We start from the raw sequence: 18,400 nt of genomic DNA, 5'->3' as shown, positions 1-18,400 counted from the left end.
AAAATAATTTTGAAATAAGTGTGACTGAATTGTTACCGTCTAGATGATGTCTTGATATATATTTCAGTCCTTCGTCAAGCAGGATAACTGGCAATGAAATCTTCAGAACCACCACCCACTGAGTCCAATTTAACGGAGTGACTTGGAAAACTAACTATTGGTGTAGAAAAATACACATTTATTTGGTGCTAAAAAACACTAGCAAAGAACAAATTAGATGTCTGTACAGCTAAAATCTCTTGCATAGGATCTACACAAAGCATTCACTGCAATTGCTGAATCTAAATAATGAGGACACATCCATTTTTATAGTGTAAAAATGCCCCAATCAGTCTGTGTTCCATATTCCCCTAGTTATCTTTGGGAATGTGCTGTTTAAAACAGAAATGGTGATGACAGATGGACCTGTCTGAAATGCTCATTGAGTAGGTACAGTATATTCTCTGCTCTATGGGCAGTTAAGGACATTTTAACTTACAATGATTTCACCTCAAGTTACACAGAAAGCACACTACTCGGGTCAACTTCGGTGTAGCTTGACATATATTAAACTGGAAACACAAACTGTTTATTAGAAAGTCCATTTATGTTGTTGATGGTCCTAAAAAGCTATGTATTATACTGTACATTCAGACACTGCTAAGTGTAATACAGGATAGGGATCTATGAGGGATGGTGACCTCAATTTATTTACATGTTCTTGCTTTTCATAGCTTATGTGACTACTCTAGCCATGCACATAGCAACCCAATCATCCTTTAACATTCCACCATTATCACAATCACAATGATAGGGGAATGCTTAAACAGTTGTGTGACATTAATGACATTTATTACTTTTAAATGGGCATAATAAATGCACTAGTCACTTTAATATGGTGATGTCATTCCTTAAAGGAAAACTATACCCCACAAACAATGTAGGTCTCTATAAAAAGATACTGCATAAAAAAGTTCATATGTAAAACCCTGCTTCATGTAAATAAACCATTTTCATAATAATATACTTTTCTAGTAGTATGTGCCATTTGGCAATCATAATTTGAAAATTGCCATTTTAAAAAACAAGGCCCGCCCCTTGGGATCATACGATTCACGGTGCACACAAACATACCAACAAACCATACATGTTAGGGCACATGAGCCAAATAACAGAAACCTTTGGGTGTACTTTGGATATTACTTTGTATATCATTACTGTATAAACAACTTTTGTTAACACAATTGTATATTTCCAAATTGTTTTAAACAGTAAAAGATTTTTTTTTTGATACCATCCGAGTCTATATTTGAAAAATTCTTTTGAGAGTGCATAACCTATTGTATGGTATATTGATTGTATGGTCGCTCTGTGTAGGGGTGACCTTGGTTTTTTGCAACTCTAGCGCATATTTTTGCTAAATATCTAATTGTATGGTTTGCCCTCCATTCATCCACATTTCTATGTATTTCAGTTAACAAGGTTTATGGCTTACCGGCATTGGTTGTATATAGAGGATCAGGAAGTGCAGAGCCATAGACATAATTATAGCACCAAGCAGCCAAATGTTGAGCCATGGAGGCATCCTTAGTAATGACTGATTCTCAGACAAACTGAAATGTATAAAACCAAATTTGTTTTAAAACAATCAATACAGATTAGCAACAGCAGAGCTGAACACTTATAGCAAAATGATGGCTCAAATTACAGGCTTTGTCAAGGAGGATATTCGAAATTGACTGAAGATATCTCTCATGAAGTAGATATGTACTCAAAAATAGAGAGAGGCATAGATTGCATATAAATCTACACAAATTGTATACATTTGGTATGCCAGATGTTGAAACCTGGTGTGTGTGTCTGTTCTCCTCAAATAAATTAATAAAAGAAATCTCCTGGCTCAAAATAATTTATTCAAAATGCATCACCAGTTCCCAATATACTTTTATGGTATAGATTAATTAATTAATTAATAACCTATATTATAATAATAATATTTACCATACCAAATAAATCAGCCTAGTTTGCTATTCATACAAATAGTGATTTCTTTTTTGATCAGGCATAACTAACTTTGTATAACTGTGCATATGCCTTTACTAATTATGGAAGATTATGAAGGGCTCATGAACCATTTGTATTCAAGTACTTTTGATAGACCTACTAATGAGCTGATACTGCATATTTTTAGTGGTGATATCACAGAGACTTTGGTGTATGCACCTAGTGCAGCATTTCTGACAGACACACACAGGGCTGATGTATGAACAAAACTGCTAAACTTGTGTAGCTGCCAGCAGCAACGGATCATTGCCAGTCAGTAGTAAACTGTGCAAATCGAAATGATGATTGCTTACTCTGTGTAACTGCTCTGGTGCAATTTAGCACCTGCGTCTGCAAATCTGCCCCACCCAAAGTAATATCTATAGTAATGTACCCGGTAGGTTTTTATTCACCTGTTCTCATCAGTGGCTATTAATTAACAATCCTCTGTTGCTAAACATCGAGGAGGCTGAATTTGATGGGTGACAGAAGTTTGTAATTTTTTCAGCCTTAACAACTACTATATATATACTGCTAGGGTTCATGTAATACCTATAGGGAACAGAAGCATACCTGTTTAGGGCATTGCACATCTCAATTGTTACTAAAACAGAAAGTGCCATAGTAGTGGGGTAACGGGACTCAAAAACCTCACAGTCAATTCCTGAAAACAAAGGGTTGTCGCCAGTACATTTCATGAAATGCCTCTGTTGGGAAAAAAAATTGTAGTGTCCATTAACAAAATAAGATCAAACAATAATACAGAATGCAGTAAACAGCACTGTGATAAAGAGAGTAGAACTGACCAGGAACCTGTCTCTTATTGTAAACATTGTAAACACTGCAGTACCCTTAAATGTCTTCTAAAAGTAACTCATGAATCTATGAAAGCATTATTTGCAAACATTATACATTAAAGTAAGACTTGTATAAATGCATGGATTTTGGAAAGAATGCATGCCTTTTCACTTACTAGCTGGTAAAAAGTGACTTGTGGCCCATCTTCGTCATATAAGAACCACCATGTTGCAGCACCCACAGTGGCCAAGCCAACATAAACTGCACATGAAAGAAAAACATATAATAAGATATACTTTTATCCATTGTGCTATGTCTAATTGTCAGATCATGTATATTAAAAATGATCAAGGACCTTGATATTTGCTCAAGCCTCAGTTGAAATTTTTAAAATGGCAGCGGTGTTACTACATTTACAATATAACCACGTATTTTTCACTATGTTGTTCTATATATATATATATATCTCTATCTATCTATATATATATATATATATATATATATATATATATATATATATATAATGTCCATAAAGGTGAACGCACTCTTACCGGAATTTAGCAGAGGTGGGTGCGTTGGTCAAAGGCTTAATGATACATCATGATAAATGGACCGAAACGTTGGATATGTATTTGTGAATAAAGAACACTATTTTCGCGAAAAATCTTGGAGTGCGGGTCCATTTATCATGATATATATATATATATATATATATATATATATATATATATATATATATATATATATATATATATATATATATATATATATATATATATATATATATATATATATATTTATATATATATATATATATATTTATATATAGTTTAAATACAATCCTTTTCTAATATATATATTTTTAATTTCCACTAAGACTGGCATTATAGGAGCAATGCCGATGTTTTAAAAGAACAATACCTCCAATTGCAAGGTATCTGAAAAAGAGCCAGCCACTGATGAGCGGTTCCCTTGCATTTCGAGGAAGTTTCTCCATGATGTCTAAGTCAGGTGGATTGAATCCCAGGGCAGTGGCAGGGAGACCATCAGTGACCAGGTTTACCCAGAGAAGCTGAACTGGAATAAGTGCTTCAGGCAAACCAAGAATAGCAGTCAGAAAGATACTGAAAGCAAAGGAAAAAAAAAAACAGTCAATAAACTATCCCAGCATAATTAATAATTGCCACACCTAGGGGCATATTTATTAACAGACAAACATCACCAGATGTTGCCCAATGCAACCAATAAATAATTAGATTTGAAAAGTACCCTATTAGAAAACAAAAACAAAGATCTGATTGCTATGTACAACATCACTGGTGATGTTTGTTTCCAATGTTAATAAACATGCCCCCCCTAGTGTGTTGGGTATATAATTACTGATAAAAGTAACTCAAATAGCTAAAAAAAAAGGTGTCCCTTAAAATCATCCCTAGGCAGCCAATTAAAACCATGTATTAAGAAGTAAAACCAGAGATCCTCACCAGACAACCTCGCCAACATTTGAAGAAATGAGATAGCGGATGAACTGCTTCATATTGTTGTAAATGGCTCTCCCCTCCTCTACTGCAGACACGATAGATGAGAAGTTGTCATCAGCCAAGACCATTTCTGCAGCAGATTTTGCCACTGCAGTGCCCGAGCCCATAGCAATGCCAATCTCTGCCTTTTTAAGGGCTGGCGCATCATTTACCCCATCACCAGTCTGTCAAGAAAAATATAATAGTAATTATTATATACCCTGAAAACACATTGACCTAAATATTTATTTTATTTTTAGGAATTTGACTTTACCTTGATTAAATGCAAACTTTACTAGCCAGATGAATCTGAATGGTTACTATGTGATACTAGAGCCTTACAGAGTGCACCGGTGCCTTCAGCTTTAGGGCTTTTCAAGATATGCCCATGTGCCACTTGCCCACTCTGTATACAGCACTCCTGAACAGAGGCAGAGCTGCACAATATTTGAGGCAAGTTGCCAAATACAAAAGGCCACGCAATGTTGCGCCGCTGCCCCATATGTCTTAAAATATTTTGCTCAACTGCTGTTGTATTTATTAACATGCAATGTAATTTTGGGAGAGCTTTCGGAATTCTGAGAGAACAGCATTGGGCACTCTTATTATTTATCCATATAAGCATAGTTAAAACTGAAATAAAGTAAACTGCTAAAGTGCTCAGAAGCGCTATTTTACCTTATATTATATGGCAGACATACGTCACCTTTAAACCTCTCAGTATTTTAAATATTTTCTTGAACCAGGTTAATTAGACATCTATGTTTTACCATGGCAGTAATTTCATTGTAGGACTGTAGATATTCAACAATCTTGGACTTATGTGCTGGTTCCACACGTGCAAAGCAACGGGCACTATGGCAGGCTTCTCTCTGTTTCTCTGGTGGTAGATCATCAAACTCCCTTCCAGTATATGCTTTGTCTGTTATATCCTCATAATCTGAGAAAATTCCAATCTTCCGGCAGATTGCCACTGCAGTACCTTTGTTATCACCAGTTATCATTATTACTTTAATACCAGCTTTCTTGCACAGTTCTATTGAGGTAGAAACCTCTTTTCTGGGAGGATCCAACATTCCAACACATCCCACAAATGTCAGGTTAGTCTAAGATTAAAAAAACAAACAAAAGAAACAAAATTATAATACAAACAAAAAAGTATTATCTATTGTTTTGTCTACAGATACCACAGATTGTTTTGTGTGAGGCACTTTCTCACCTCATAATTGATGAATTTTGTAGAATCATCCAGCTGTAAATCTTCTAATTTTGGTGGGACATCTCGGGTTGCGAGGGCAAGACAGCGAAGTGTGTCTATACCAGTACCCCAGTCCCGAATCTTGGACATGATCTTTTCTCTTGCAGATGGAGTCAGGGGAAGCTTTGCAGAGCCAACACGCACATAGTTGCAGCGTTCAATCACACTTTCGGGAGCACCCTATGATTTAGAAATCAAAATTGCAACCATTTAGCAGTCATATAATAGATGTGAAAACAACGTGATCTAGAAACCCACGAGGAGATGCAAAACTTTTTTTTTTAAATTAGTCCCCTCAAGTCTAAGAATGCGAATAAAAATATGCAATGCCAGCAGAAGGAGATATTCCAGACACACAGGCTCCAATAGTGCTCCACACACATGCATTATAATAATAGAGACTTGCTGGGAGGCTGAGCAAATAGAGGCATGAAAAGAGCCACAAGGAGAGATTGGAGAACTCAATGAAAGAGTAAAGGACTCCTGAACTTCAGTTCTACTGCTTCATTTACTCAACCATCATTAACCTGGAGTATTCTTGGTACGGAGGATAGACTTCTGTGGCTGTGGGACTTTGGAACAGCCTTTTTGTTATTGGATATGTTGCTGTTGTGTTACAATTGGATTGTACTAAATAAAGTAATAAACTGCCGCACAGTTTCACTCCAATGTTTTAGCATGCTTCTGTTACATAGTTCTCATGACACCTACTGCTAAGTATTACTGTTGGTGCCACTTTGCATTTGTTCAACCCTATTTAACCTAATCTCCAGCTTTTTATTATTTGCAAACGGTATCTAAGAGATAGTTATATTTTTGCTTTAAAACTGAATTTTCATAAAAACATTGAAGATGTTAGCGTTTAAGTTTGCATAAGTCTTTGGGATCTTTTTTCACTAGATGGTGCTGCAACACCATAAGATAAAAGTAACATAAAAATATGAAGAAGAATAAAGGAGCCTCTGATGAAATTCACCAAGTCATAACAGTTACTAAAGGGGAAGCCATAGTTTCATAAAGCAGAATTTTCTGGCCTTAGAATGAAGCAGTTCCCCTGTGTATTACCTTATAAAGCAATAGGCAAAATTCTTGCGGCAGGCAACAGCTTTACTGTACATATTTTTAGCTTTTCAAGTTAAAATGTAATGTTCTGGGCCAACTTTATCTAACCACAATGTAAGGCACGGTTGAGATGATAACTGCAGCTGCAGACAGTAGAGGTCACAGAAAGCATGGGAAAAGAAGTTATTTGGAGTTAATATAGCAATCCCACTTAAGTGTATCTGTCTTGCATAACAAGAAAGAGATAAACGAAGACTGAAGCTAGATGGAATGCCTTGTAATACCTCTAGATTTACGGACTATAGGCCTAGCATGAGGGTAAAGGTATTTCTGCTCTGCACATATAAATGGCAGTATGTTGATTTAATTAGACTGATATGTCAAGTCTCGTAATGAATTATGGCAACATGCTTGGGTCTGGTTGTTCACAATGGAAACTGCAGTGTAAAATGTACATGCAAATGACTTTCATAAACCATCAGTGTAACACACATTAGATAACTAATGCTAAGAACATAGCATTTCTGGACATAAAAGTTCATTATAAACTTCCTCCATTCTTGATAAAATGATTATTCAAACAGACTGATTACAGCAGTCTTTAGGGGTCCACACAGGGGTAACTGCCCAGAACCCTAAACAGAAGCAGTTCTTAGTAGGAAGAGAGTCAGATAGTTATATCTCTAGAAATGTTTCCTGGCTGACTGTGTATATTGAGCTTGATAGGTAATACAGTTAATCAAAGGGTATAACGTAATCTGGACAGTTTACCTTGACAAACATCTTGCTAGCAGAATGACCTGAATTGGCAGCTACAGAGGTGCAATAGACAGACATGGACTTGCGATCCCTTGAAAACTCCAGCGTGCACTCTTTTTTCATCAGTTTCTTGATTACCTAGCAGAACACAATACAGAACAGAGATTGATTGGATATAATACAGTATGAACCTTTCTCTGCTAAATACATCTAACAACTTATTAACAAACACTAATAATTATCATTTCAGTAAAATGTTTTCTGTTCTTGCTACATTCATCCCTCATCATGATAAAACTTGCATATGGATGTAAAACTAAAATAATTAACTAAGTGTGAATGGATTAACACATTAAAGGGATACTTAAAGGAACAGTTCAGTGCAAAAATAAAAACTAGATAAATAGATAGGCTGTGCAAAATAAAAATTGTTTCTTCTATAGTTAGCCAAAATGTAATGTATAAAGGCTGGAGCAACTGGATGTCTAAAATAATAGCCAACTTCCTGCTTTTTTCTAAGTTAGTAAGCAACTTTTATGGGGGCCACATGGGACATAACGGTACAGTGAATTTGCTTATGATCCTTGCCATGCAGGTCAGATTCAAAAGCAAACAGTTATGATCCATGTGCCACTGCCCCCCCCTTAAGTCACTGCCTGGTAACTGATAACAGAGCTATTAAGCAGGAAGTAATGTTGTGACAATTATGTTAAACATCTGGCCACTCCAACCTGTATATATTATATTTTTATCTAGCTAAATATATTGAGAACATTTTCTCTTTTGCACAAGCTATCTATTTACTCAGTTTTTATTTGTACACTGAACTGTTCATTTAATTTGTCCCTTTACAAGACATACTTACAGAATTGCAGGCATTTGCTCTCTCCACCTTTGAAAGATTACTCAAATCGGTATTAAAAACATTCATCTTTTCAACCAAGCATGTCAAAGCAGTCTCAGTTGCCTCTCCAACCTTCTCATAAACTCCTTTGGACTGCAATAAAAAATCATTAGGACTTAATCAATGCAATGTAGTTACAAGACATTTAAACTTGAGGAATTGCTTCTGGCACATTAAAGAGGATAATACTCTGACAAAATCTTGTAAAATGTATGAGAACTGTATGAAGGAAATACATTTTATTAATCATATACATGACATAGATAAAACTGGCTGACCATTTAAAATAGCTATCCATGAGTCAGGTAGCAGCCTAAGAAAGCTGACAAAGGCTGATATTCTGATAAATACAAACCTCATTGAAATCCAAGGAGGAATCATTGCACAAGGCACAGATTGTTGCTAATTCCACCAATCCATCATATTGTCCACAGTTAACAGGCTGTTCATCTTCAAGGCTATGGTAAACAAAAACAAACATGTGCATTTAGTTAGTTCAAGCATTAACCAAAGTATTACTGTATAATACGGAAAAACATTTCCTCCTTCTACAGACATGTTAAGTCATTAAAGGAGAACTAAAATGTAACTAAAGAAGTAGGCTAGATATGTTGTACATTATGTTTTGGGCTTTTGTACCAGTCCAAGGCAACCACAGCCCTTTAGCACAGAAGTTATGTGCCTCCAAAGATGCCCCAGTAGCTCCACATCTTCTTTTCTGCCAATTCACTACACATGCTCTGTGCCGATTTCACTTACTGAGCTTAGAGACCAACTCACAATATACAGTATATATAAACCAGTTGCTGTGTAGTTATGGGGGCAGTCATTCAAAGCTGAAAAAGGAGAAAAGCACAGGATACACAGCAGATAACAAATAAGATCTTTAGTTTGCAATGGTATTCTTGAGAAAGTTTTTATTATCTACTGTGTCTCCTGTTCTTGAATGGCTGCCCCCATGGGTACACAGCAGCTGGTTTATATAAATTACAGTTGTGTTTCTGAAGCAAACACCAGTTTTATCAGTGCAGGGCAACAGTTTTGTCATATTGTCAATCCTTTAAAACACTTCCATTTTTTGGTGTCAATGTTCCTTTAAGTGTATCTACAGAACAAATGTGACCCATATTAGCTGAAAAGTATTCTAATAATGTGAAATGGTTACAGTTTAGAAATATCAATGCTCAAAATTGGATACTTACACTTGACCTACTGGGGCATACGTGGATCCAGTAATACTGAACTCATGAAAGCTGCAATTTACCCCTTCAATTTTTTCAATTGCAAACATCTATATTGAAAAAAAAAGGCAAGTTAAAAACCCTGCAATTTCTTTTAGCTGGTACAATTCAAAACTGCCCATACAAGGTAAGAAGCATTAAACAAGCGAAAATACTGGCACTGGACCATTCCAATTGTGTGCTTTTTGTTCTACATGACTACCTTTAAATTGCTTCCATGGATTTTCTTTTCACTAATTAATGTCAATAACACTAAGCACAATTTAAGGATTGTTCAAATTTGGCATTAGAGGCCTCTCATCTCTTCAATGGAGCATGCACAGTCTCTTCACACCCTGCAGCTAGTTTTTTTTTCCAATAGGAAAATTAAACTCTGGCTCTTCCTCCAAAGAACAAGTTGGATACGTGCTCAGAGAGAGTGATCCAACATGTAGAAACAAATACACCTAAAACTCCATTTTGATTCCCCAGCTGATGTTTCTGAAAGGAAATATACAAGTGGTGGAGAGTGTTTTAAAAAGAAGAACAGAAAGACTTGAAAGGGAAAAGAAAACTATTAAAAACCAGAAAAGAAGAAAAATTAATTAGGACTAGTTTTAAGGAATATGAACTCAGCGTATTGATGTTTAGTGTAATAATAATTTTATTGTGAAGACTAATGTTATAGCTAGAACAAACGCTAGTGTTTAGCCCAAACTTTAGTTTAGAGTTGAGATTTTCAGTTTTTTTGCAAAATAAAATCTGATTAAACACGTGCTAAGAATAAGAATATATTCTTCCCATTCATTTCTATAGTAACAGGTAGGTGAGTAATCTATTTTTTCAGAGATTTGTTTTTTAACCTCAAAAAATATGAATATCATTGATTTTATCTTTTTTTATTGCACGTATACACTACTGGTTTTGATTCTTGAGCCAGTTATTGCAGAAGTCAGCTGATTAAAAGATCTAAGGAACTGCCTTCTGCTTTTGTGTCAGACACAAGAACATACAGTATATGGGACAAATAATGCTTTCAATTACATTTTCAAATAAGTTTAAAATCATTAAAAATTATAATGAATGGATGTTGGAAAGTTGCCCACTTTGTGTAAATAGAGACTGACACCAGAAATTAAACAATTCAAGACTGCAGGTCTTGCTGTGCCTAAACTCTGAAGTTGAACCCTACATAATAACGAAAAGGATCTCATCATCCATAAGAATATATCACCAGAAATTAAACAAATTTTTACATCTATCATAATATTGCCTTTGAAAGCTTCTTATAACTTTTCCATAAAGTATTTGCACAAAGCTTTTACATTGCCTGTCTGATGCCCCATATTCCTGTATGAGTGGGCAGCCATATTTGTGCAGCAGGAGTCCGTTAGCATTAGAAACTCTAACTGGCTGAGATGGGACAGTCAGATTGAAAAAAGTCAGGCTTAGAAGCTTCAACTAACAATAACTTAAAAAAACAAACCTCTCTGCAAAAAACGATCAACATGACCTATGGGTAACTTTTAATGGACATTCATATTTTAAAAAGTAGTTTTTTTAAGTGTCAGTGTTACTTTAAAGCACATAACGCATATAACAAGCATTCTGTGTTAAAGGGGATGTTCACCTTCCAACACCTTTTCAGTTCAGTTGTTTTCAGATAGTTCAGCAGAAATAAAGAATTTTTAAATAAAGAATTCCTTTCTATTTGTGAATATTCTGCTATATTGGCCATTTTTGCTAACATTTAATTTTTCACCTTATGTCTTTCTGAAACGATAACTTTTCTAAATTGATATACTGTATTTCCTATCTTTAGCCCTGCTGAACTGAATCCATTAGTGATGTGTGGGTCGGGTAAAACCCAACCCGCATTCGCCCTCCCTCCTTCCGAATTCCTTTTATAGATCAGCTCCAATCTGCCCGTCCGCCATCCACAAATGGTCTGCCACATTATTTAAGATATCAGATGAACCAGATAACCAAAAGTAAACAAATGTACAGGTGTATGGTCTAACTTACCTCTAACTCTATGGGGAAGAGTGTTTCGAGTATTTAAAATGATTTACTTACCTACATTTTTATACAAACTTCATAATTCCCCAATTTGGATTCCAAAAACAATCTTTTAAAAAATTAACTCTATTCTTATCTCTTATCCTATGGGCGAACAAGGTGCCTCGGTTCTCATGGACTTTACTTACCGCCCCAATATCCAAAGGGGGCCTAGCGCTTCCGCATCTGCATCTCTACTTCCTGGCTAGTCAGATACATTATATAAACAGCTGGATACATGTGGATGAAACAGACAGGGGCACAACTCTGCTAGCTCTTAGACTGGAATCATGGGAAGCTCTTTGGAACCTACCCTAAAGGAAACTTAGAGACTATGGGGCAAATTCACTAAAGCGCAAAGCGCCTAATGCTAGCGCAAATTCGCCAGCGTGACGTCATTTTGTAACTTCGGCGATTTACTAATAGGTACTGGAGTAAATCCACTAGCGAAGTCGACCTACTCTAGCGCTACTTCGACTGAAAGGCTGAAAAAGATTTTTTTGGGGGCACCCACCTTCCCCCCTACATTTCCTAACATATGGCACCTAAACTATACAGTGGGCACATGTATAGGGCAAAATATCAACTCTATTTTATTCCATGAAGCTTTCCCAGCCTTGTGTAGTCTAATGTATTTGCTGCTACATATACGTCCATTCAACTTTAACTTGGCGCCCTATGCAAATTAGGCATTGTTAGCGTAACTTCGCTTTGCTTGACGAATTAACGCTAGCGCAACTTCGCTACCATTCGCCTCTCTGAGGGCAACTTCGGATTTTCGCCCTGGCGAAGTGTGGCAAACTGCGGCAAAGGCATTGCTTGCGCATTTTCGCTGCTTAGTGAATTTGCCCCTATGAGTCATGTCCGACTATCACAACTCCATATAAAGCATGGACCCTAGCCTGCCGAATTACAGGCCATCAAGTGTCAGACTGGCCCACAGGGATACCAGGAAAACTCCCGGTGGGCCCAGGTGTCAGTGGGCCCTCCTGCTTCAAAACATTTGGCATATTTCATGGCCATTACCTATTTCTATGAGAACAAAGAGACCAAATAGATTGAATAATAGATTATAGCATGTAAAGAAAAGTGACTAGCAGAATAGAGGTTGTGTGAGGAGAGGAATTGTAATAGTACTTAGAGTGGGCCCCTGATCTTAGGTCTTTTGGTGGGCCCCATGTCTAAGATTTTTGGGTGGGCCCCTTGTGTCCCAGTCCGACACTGAGGCCATCCCCCGCCAATCCACTCCCCTTTCCTGCCACTTTGGAGAAATTCTCACCTCCCTCATCTTAGAAACTTGCAAGAAACTTGCAACTTGCAGCTGGGGGTAAAAACTTTGGATGATATCTTAGCGGAACAAGTATCCCCCACACAAGCACAATTACAAGTCAAAACCGGAGTAAATGCAATTCAATTTTACAGGTTCCGGCAGCTACGCCATGCCATTCCTGGCACAATTTCATTCACTTACTGTGGATTACTCCTCTTTCCAAGTGGAAGCAGTCCTTCGAAATCCACAAATTAGCAAGCTCACATCACGCCTCTACCGCCTCCTGATAGATTCCGTTCCCTCACCCTTGGCCAGGGCAAAGATGGATACAATTCATCCCTAACTTAAATGAGGAACAATGGGAAGAGGCTACAGATATGTTGTACCGTGATCTAATCTCTATAAGAGACAGGATGATCCAGTTCAAGCTGTTACACCAATTATATGTTGCAGAGGATGGGAGTTAGGCCGGATACTGGGGGAAAGTAGTCAAATATACGGAGGATAACCTAGCATATCCAAATGTATGCAGTCCAGAGGTTTGTCTATTGAGTATAGTAGAAGATCTCCTTCCAAGTCTACAGTAGATCGTTGGCCAGGGCACTATTTTTTTACGCAAAGAAAATAATTGTGATGAATTGGATGGGGAACAATGCACTGAAGGTGGAATACTGTGTTAATCTAGTAAATAAAATACTTCCTTCTATCAGGCTAACTTATGAATCTCGAGGCTCCCTGGGGAAATTTGAGAACGTGTGGTCATCCTGGCTAGATATTCATGTGATAGAGGACATGGGAAACTAAATAATATACACCATGTATTGGTCTGGGTGATATACAAACAGTGAATGAAGGTTGTGACAACGTAATGGGACTCTGAATTACGGCGTCTTTGAAATATTATATATGTGATAGTACATGTGCGTTGTACACATTACCTTGTCTTTCTTTCTTTCCTTTCTTTTACTTCTAAGTTTTACGTAAATGTTTGTTTCACAAAATGCAAAATAAAAACTTTAAGAAATAAAGTAAACAAATGTGACTGCAATTGCATAAAAATTTAGAGAACTAATTTTTTCAAGCACAGATTTGGATAAAGTGGGCTGATAGCAGAGAACTAGTGTGCCACAGGAAAATCCAAATGCCATAAACTAAAGATGGGTAGGAATATTCATGCGGGGGAACTGGGAATATTATAAATTAGAGGAATATGTTTAAACAACTTACATGCTTTTTCATTTTGTTCTATTAGCATGATTCATCTGTGTTATGCATTTATTTGCTACATTCTACAGAGAATGTAGAAATAGACCAATCTTAACCACAGCTAAGCATACATACAAGAATACATTAAACCTGGGCAGAATATACTATATCTTTCACTCTATGTGCTGCATAATCAAAATCCATTAATAGATGCACATGAAATTCTTCCTTTTTTGTTAAAGAGGATGTGCACCCAAAAAATCCAGTTTTTCATAATGAAAGAACCCATAATTCTAAGCAATTTCACATTGTGCATTAATTATATTTACAATTAATATTAAAACCATTGCAATTTCCACTATCCAGGAGATTCCCTACTAGCAAGCAAACCATCCCTAGCTCATTCAAATATCTTTAATACAAGTGATAGCTATAATAAAACAGGTGCAATCAACCACAACCTGTCTCATATTTTGTATTTGGAATAATATTTTTGCTTTTTTAAAACTATTATTATTATTATTATTATTATTAAAAGTGTGTGTACTTTCCAGTTTTTTTTTGCCGTCTGCTTTAATTACAAGGGATGTTCTATAAAAGATGTGGAAATGGAAAGGACTGACTGTGTATAACAAAAGTCTCTTACGACAAATGAGATACATATAAAATTGTTGGATTCTATACACTTTGGCCTTTTTAAAATTCATCACTCTCATCTCAATTTCATCTTACTTCCTTTTCCGATTGTCTTCTGTATAGATTACGTGTCACAATAACTAAATCTGGCTTTTATCAGATAGAACTTCTAAACATGCTGAATTCTGCTAATGATCATAATATCCTAAATAACAGATATATTGACCAGAGCAGTCTTACTTCAACCTAGTGAGAGCTAATGAGGGCATATATAGGTGGCAGTAAGCCCTAGTGGCTATCCTACAGATGGTTTTTAGCGCAGGGCTACTAGTAGCAGAAAGTAGGATATAGGTTAAACTTTAACAAATACATATATGTCTACAGCTGATATTGTTACACTATATCTCTATCTTCTTCCTTTTTCTATACCCTGCATCATATTAAATGAATTAAAGGAACAGTTCAGTGCAAAAAATAAAAAAAGTAAATAGATAGGCTGTGCAAAATAAAAAATGTTTCAAATATAGTTAGTTAGCCAAAAATGTAATGTATAAAGGCTGGAGTGACTGGATGTCTAACATAATAGCCAGAACACTACTTCCTGCTTTTCAGCTCTCTAACGCTGAGTTAGTCAGTGACTTGAAGGGGGGCCACATGGGACATAACTGTTCAGTGAGTTTGCAATTGATCCTGAGCATGCAGCTCAGATTCAAAAGCAACAGTCATGACCCATGTGGCCCCCCCTCAAGTCACTGATTGGTTACTGCCTGGTAACCAATCAGTGGAAAGCAAGAGAGCTGCAAAGCAGGAATTAGTGTTCTGGCTATTATATTAGACATTCCGTCACTTCAGCCTTTGCAGATTACATTTTTGTCTAATTAACTATATTGAACTGTTTTTTTTAGTTAGCACAGCCTATTTACCCAGACTTTATTTTTATACTAAACAGTTACTTTTAAGCCTCCTCAATAAATGAATATGTTTTAGAATGGATTTGGCATACATTTCATGCTACATTGGTCACACATGCATCGATGTGGTTGGCCTATGTGGTAATATGTGACTGATCTGGTCACTTGGATTACTTTGTTTTCAATATCTGAGGCAATTGCAAAGCATTTAATTGCTCAAAACTAAAAAATCTGTGAGGTTGTTATGTGCTATTGGTGCATGCAGAGAGGCAAGAGCCAACCAGCAAAGTAATCATAGTCAATTCCAAACCCTTTATAGCCATACTAAGTACAGTCCAAATGCTTGACCCTGATGCTTTTCAACAAGTGGCCTGTGTGCAATCAGCTTTTGGGTACTTTACATTGATACTCTTTATTATACATTTCCTTTCAACCAAGAAAAACTAAAATACAAAGCATGAGTCACATCAATTAGTCACAATACTCTACAGTATATCATTCACTTAGGATTAATTTAACCATGGAAACTAAGAAATGTGTTCATTTCTCTGCACAACACACTTTTGGAAATATTTAAATATTTTATTTGGGCTGAATGTTACCTAGGTACAGAGTTATGCTACTTTATTTGTATTCACTGAAAATGTAGGGAATGTAACAGGAAAAAAAAATGAAGTATTGGTGAAATGTAAAATAAGTCTGAAGTCAATGATGCAATTTCCCTGCTGGCTCCTTTCCAATTGCCTCTTCATAAATTTGCTCCAGTGTTTCCCTTATAAGGGTGGAGGGCACACACTAATTTCAGTGTAAAACAAAGAAGGGAACTCTGTTGTTCAATAAAGGAAAACACTTTTTCTTTGTTTTTTTAAATGTAGCCTGCACTAATAATAGCAATGCCCTGTTTACAGTTACATAGCTGCATTTTAAGATTTACTTGCTGTGAAATTTTCAGGCTCATAATTGAAAAGTTTTTTTTTTATTTGAACTCTTTCCCCATATTTAAATCTGCAATCATGGGCGTAACAGACCCTGCGGCTGCAGGGAGGCCCCAGGAGGTATAGGGGTCCCATGAGACCCTAATTCAAATACAATTTCAATAAATATTGGCATAACTGGTCAACCCCTAGACATTTTGGGGGCCTGAAAAATATTTTGCTATGGGGCCCAGTAATATCTAGTTATGCCACTGTCTGCAATTATGGTGCTGCTTAGACGTGTCAAACGAATTTGTATAATGCAAGAATGCACATTTATTTTAATAAGGCAAGGGGGATATTTGTTTTTGTCTTTCCCCAGCTTCTTTGGCCATATGTTAAAGTTATAACAAATAAATATATTATTTCAGAAAAAGAACATTTTTTATTTGCTTTTTGGGGCTTTCCCATTATAGTTCAGTAAACTAACCGTAAAGCATGAGGGAAATATGAAATGCATACAGAACACTCTCGCTCAATATAGCTACAGTTATGTATGAGTGGGAGCTGCCTTGGTGCTTATCTCTTCAGGAAACAATGCTCAATATACATCAAGTATGAGGTTGCCATGTTTTCCGGTTTCCTGTGTGTGTCGCAGTATCTGTGAAACAGACTGAACTTGGTTATTACAAATCGTAGTTTATTCTCTGAGTCAGTAGTCATGTCCATTAGTTATTAAGACATTTTAAGACTTGTGAGACTTCAGCAGTTAGTGATAAGCAAGCAGAGCTGAAGGTGAAGCATCTCCTTTCAGTGGCATTAGGGTTGTTTTATCAACAGGAAGGCTTTGTTAATATGAAAAAGGGGCAAAGATTAGAGGGGAATTGCCACCAAAATGAAAATAATATTTAATATTAGTTTATATTTAATATATATGTAATTTTTTTTATTTAAAAGTCTAATTATAAACACATAATGTTGGTTTCCTTTAAAGGAATTCACCTTTAAATCAACTTTTAGTATGTTGCAAAGAGCACCATTTTGAGACAATTTGAAGGTGGTTGTCAATTTTTATTATTTATGGCTTTTGAATTTTTTATCTTTTTGTTCTGCAGCTCTCCAGTTTGAAATTGTAGCAGCTATCTGGTTGCTAGGGCCCAAATTACCTTAGCAACCAGGCATGGGAATATGAATAAGAAAGGGTCTGAACAGAAACATAAATAATAGCAATAAAATTGTAGCCTCAAAGAGCAATACTTTTTTTTTTTTGGCTACAACCCCCCATTTGAAAAGTTGCTAAGAATTGGCAAGTCTATAAAATACCAGAAGTTAACTTAAAGGTGAGCCACCCCTTTAATATGTTACTCAGCAAGATGGCAGCAAATATTTTACTTTCTTAATATAGCTTTAAAAAGACCTTGCTGGAGGCCTACCTACCCGATAACTAGTGTGAGCAGTTAATATATTAAAACTATAAATATAAGGTTGACAGTTTATGCAAGCACATCTAAGTCCCTACTATTATATGAATAAAGGCAAGTTGAGGTAAGCAAATTGATTAAATAGAACATGGCTTGGCCTGCTTTCTACTTAAAGCACTTAATTTTGTGAAGCAATGCAGTTTGTTTATGTATGTGTACATGGGAGATCTATGGCTTTTTCCTTCTCTGCAACAAAATGAAATGTGTGAAATCTGCATACATTAAGGAGTCTTATAAATATACTGTATGTTTGAGAGTGCCAAAGAAAATTGTACAACATAGTTGTCAGGAACTATTTGTTAGGGAGTGTAGTGTAATATTTGCAAGTTATGTAAAACATATATGTCTTTGATAGGGCTGCAATTAGAGCACATGGAGTTG

General features: G+C 36.2%; 1 protein-coding gene across 2 annotated transcripts in view; it reads right to left on the bottom strand.

The window, feature by feature from the left end:
- The window catches only part of atp2a3.S (ATPase sarcoplasmic/endoplasmic reticulum Ca2+ transporting 3 S homeolog), a 96,489-nt gene that overhangs the window by 15,824 nt on the left and 62,265 nt on the right, over positions 1-18,400 (bottom strand). For both annotated transcript variants that reach the window (XM_041584128.1, XM_018249697.2), the window contains exons 9-20: positions 9,526-9,614; positions 8,679-8,781; positions 8,285-8,416; positions 7,432-7,557; positions 5,560-5,778; positions 5,111-5,446; positions 4,305-4,525; positions 3,742-3,944; positions 2,996-3,081; positions 2,596-2,729; positions 1,475-1,592; positions 37-154 (exon numbers count right to left, since the gene is read on the bottom strand). In XM_041584128.1, the coding sequence (XP_041440062.1) occupies positions 37-154; positions 1,475-1,592; positions 2,596-2,729; positions 2,996-3,081; positions 3,742-3,944; positions 4,305-4,525; positions 5,111-5,446; positions 5,560-5,778; positions 7,432-7,557; positions 8,285-8,416; positions 8,679-8,781; positions 9,526-9,614 (1,885 nt within the window). The remainder of the gene's footprint in view (positions 1-36; positions 155-1,474; positions 1,593-2,595; positions 2,730-2,995; positions 3,082-3,741; positions 3,945-4,304; positions 4,526-5,110; positions 5,447-5,559; positions 5,779-7,431; positions 7,558-8,284; positions 8,417-8,678; positions 8,782-9,525; positions 9,615-18,400) is intronic.

The sequence above is a fragment of the Xenopus laevis genome, chromosome 2S (genome assembly GCF_017654675.1).
Source record: "Xenopus laevis strain J_2021 chromosome 2S, Xenopus_laevis_v10.1, whole genome shotgun sequence".
Lineage (NCBI taxonomy): Eukaryota > Metazoa > Chordata > Amphibia > Anura > Pipidae > Xenopus > Xenopus laevis.
The sequence above is the reverse complement of the archived record's forward strand: the minus strand, read 5'-3'. Positions and strand labels throughout refer to the sequence as shown.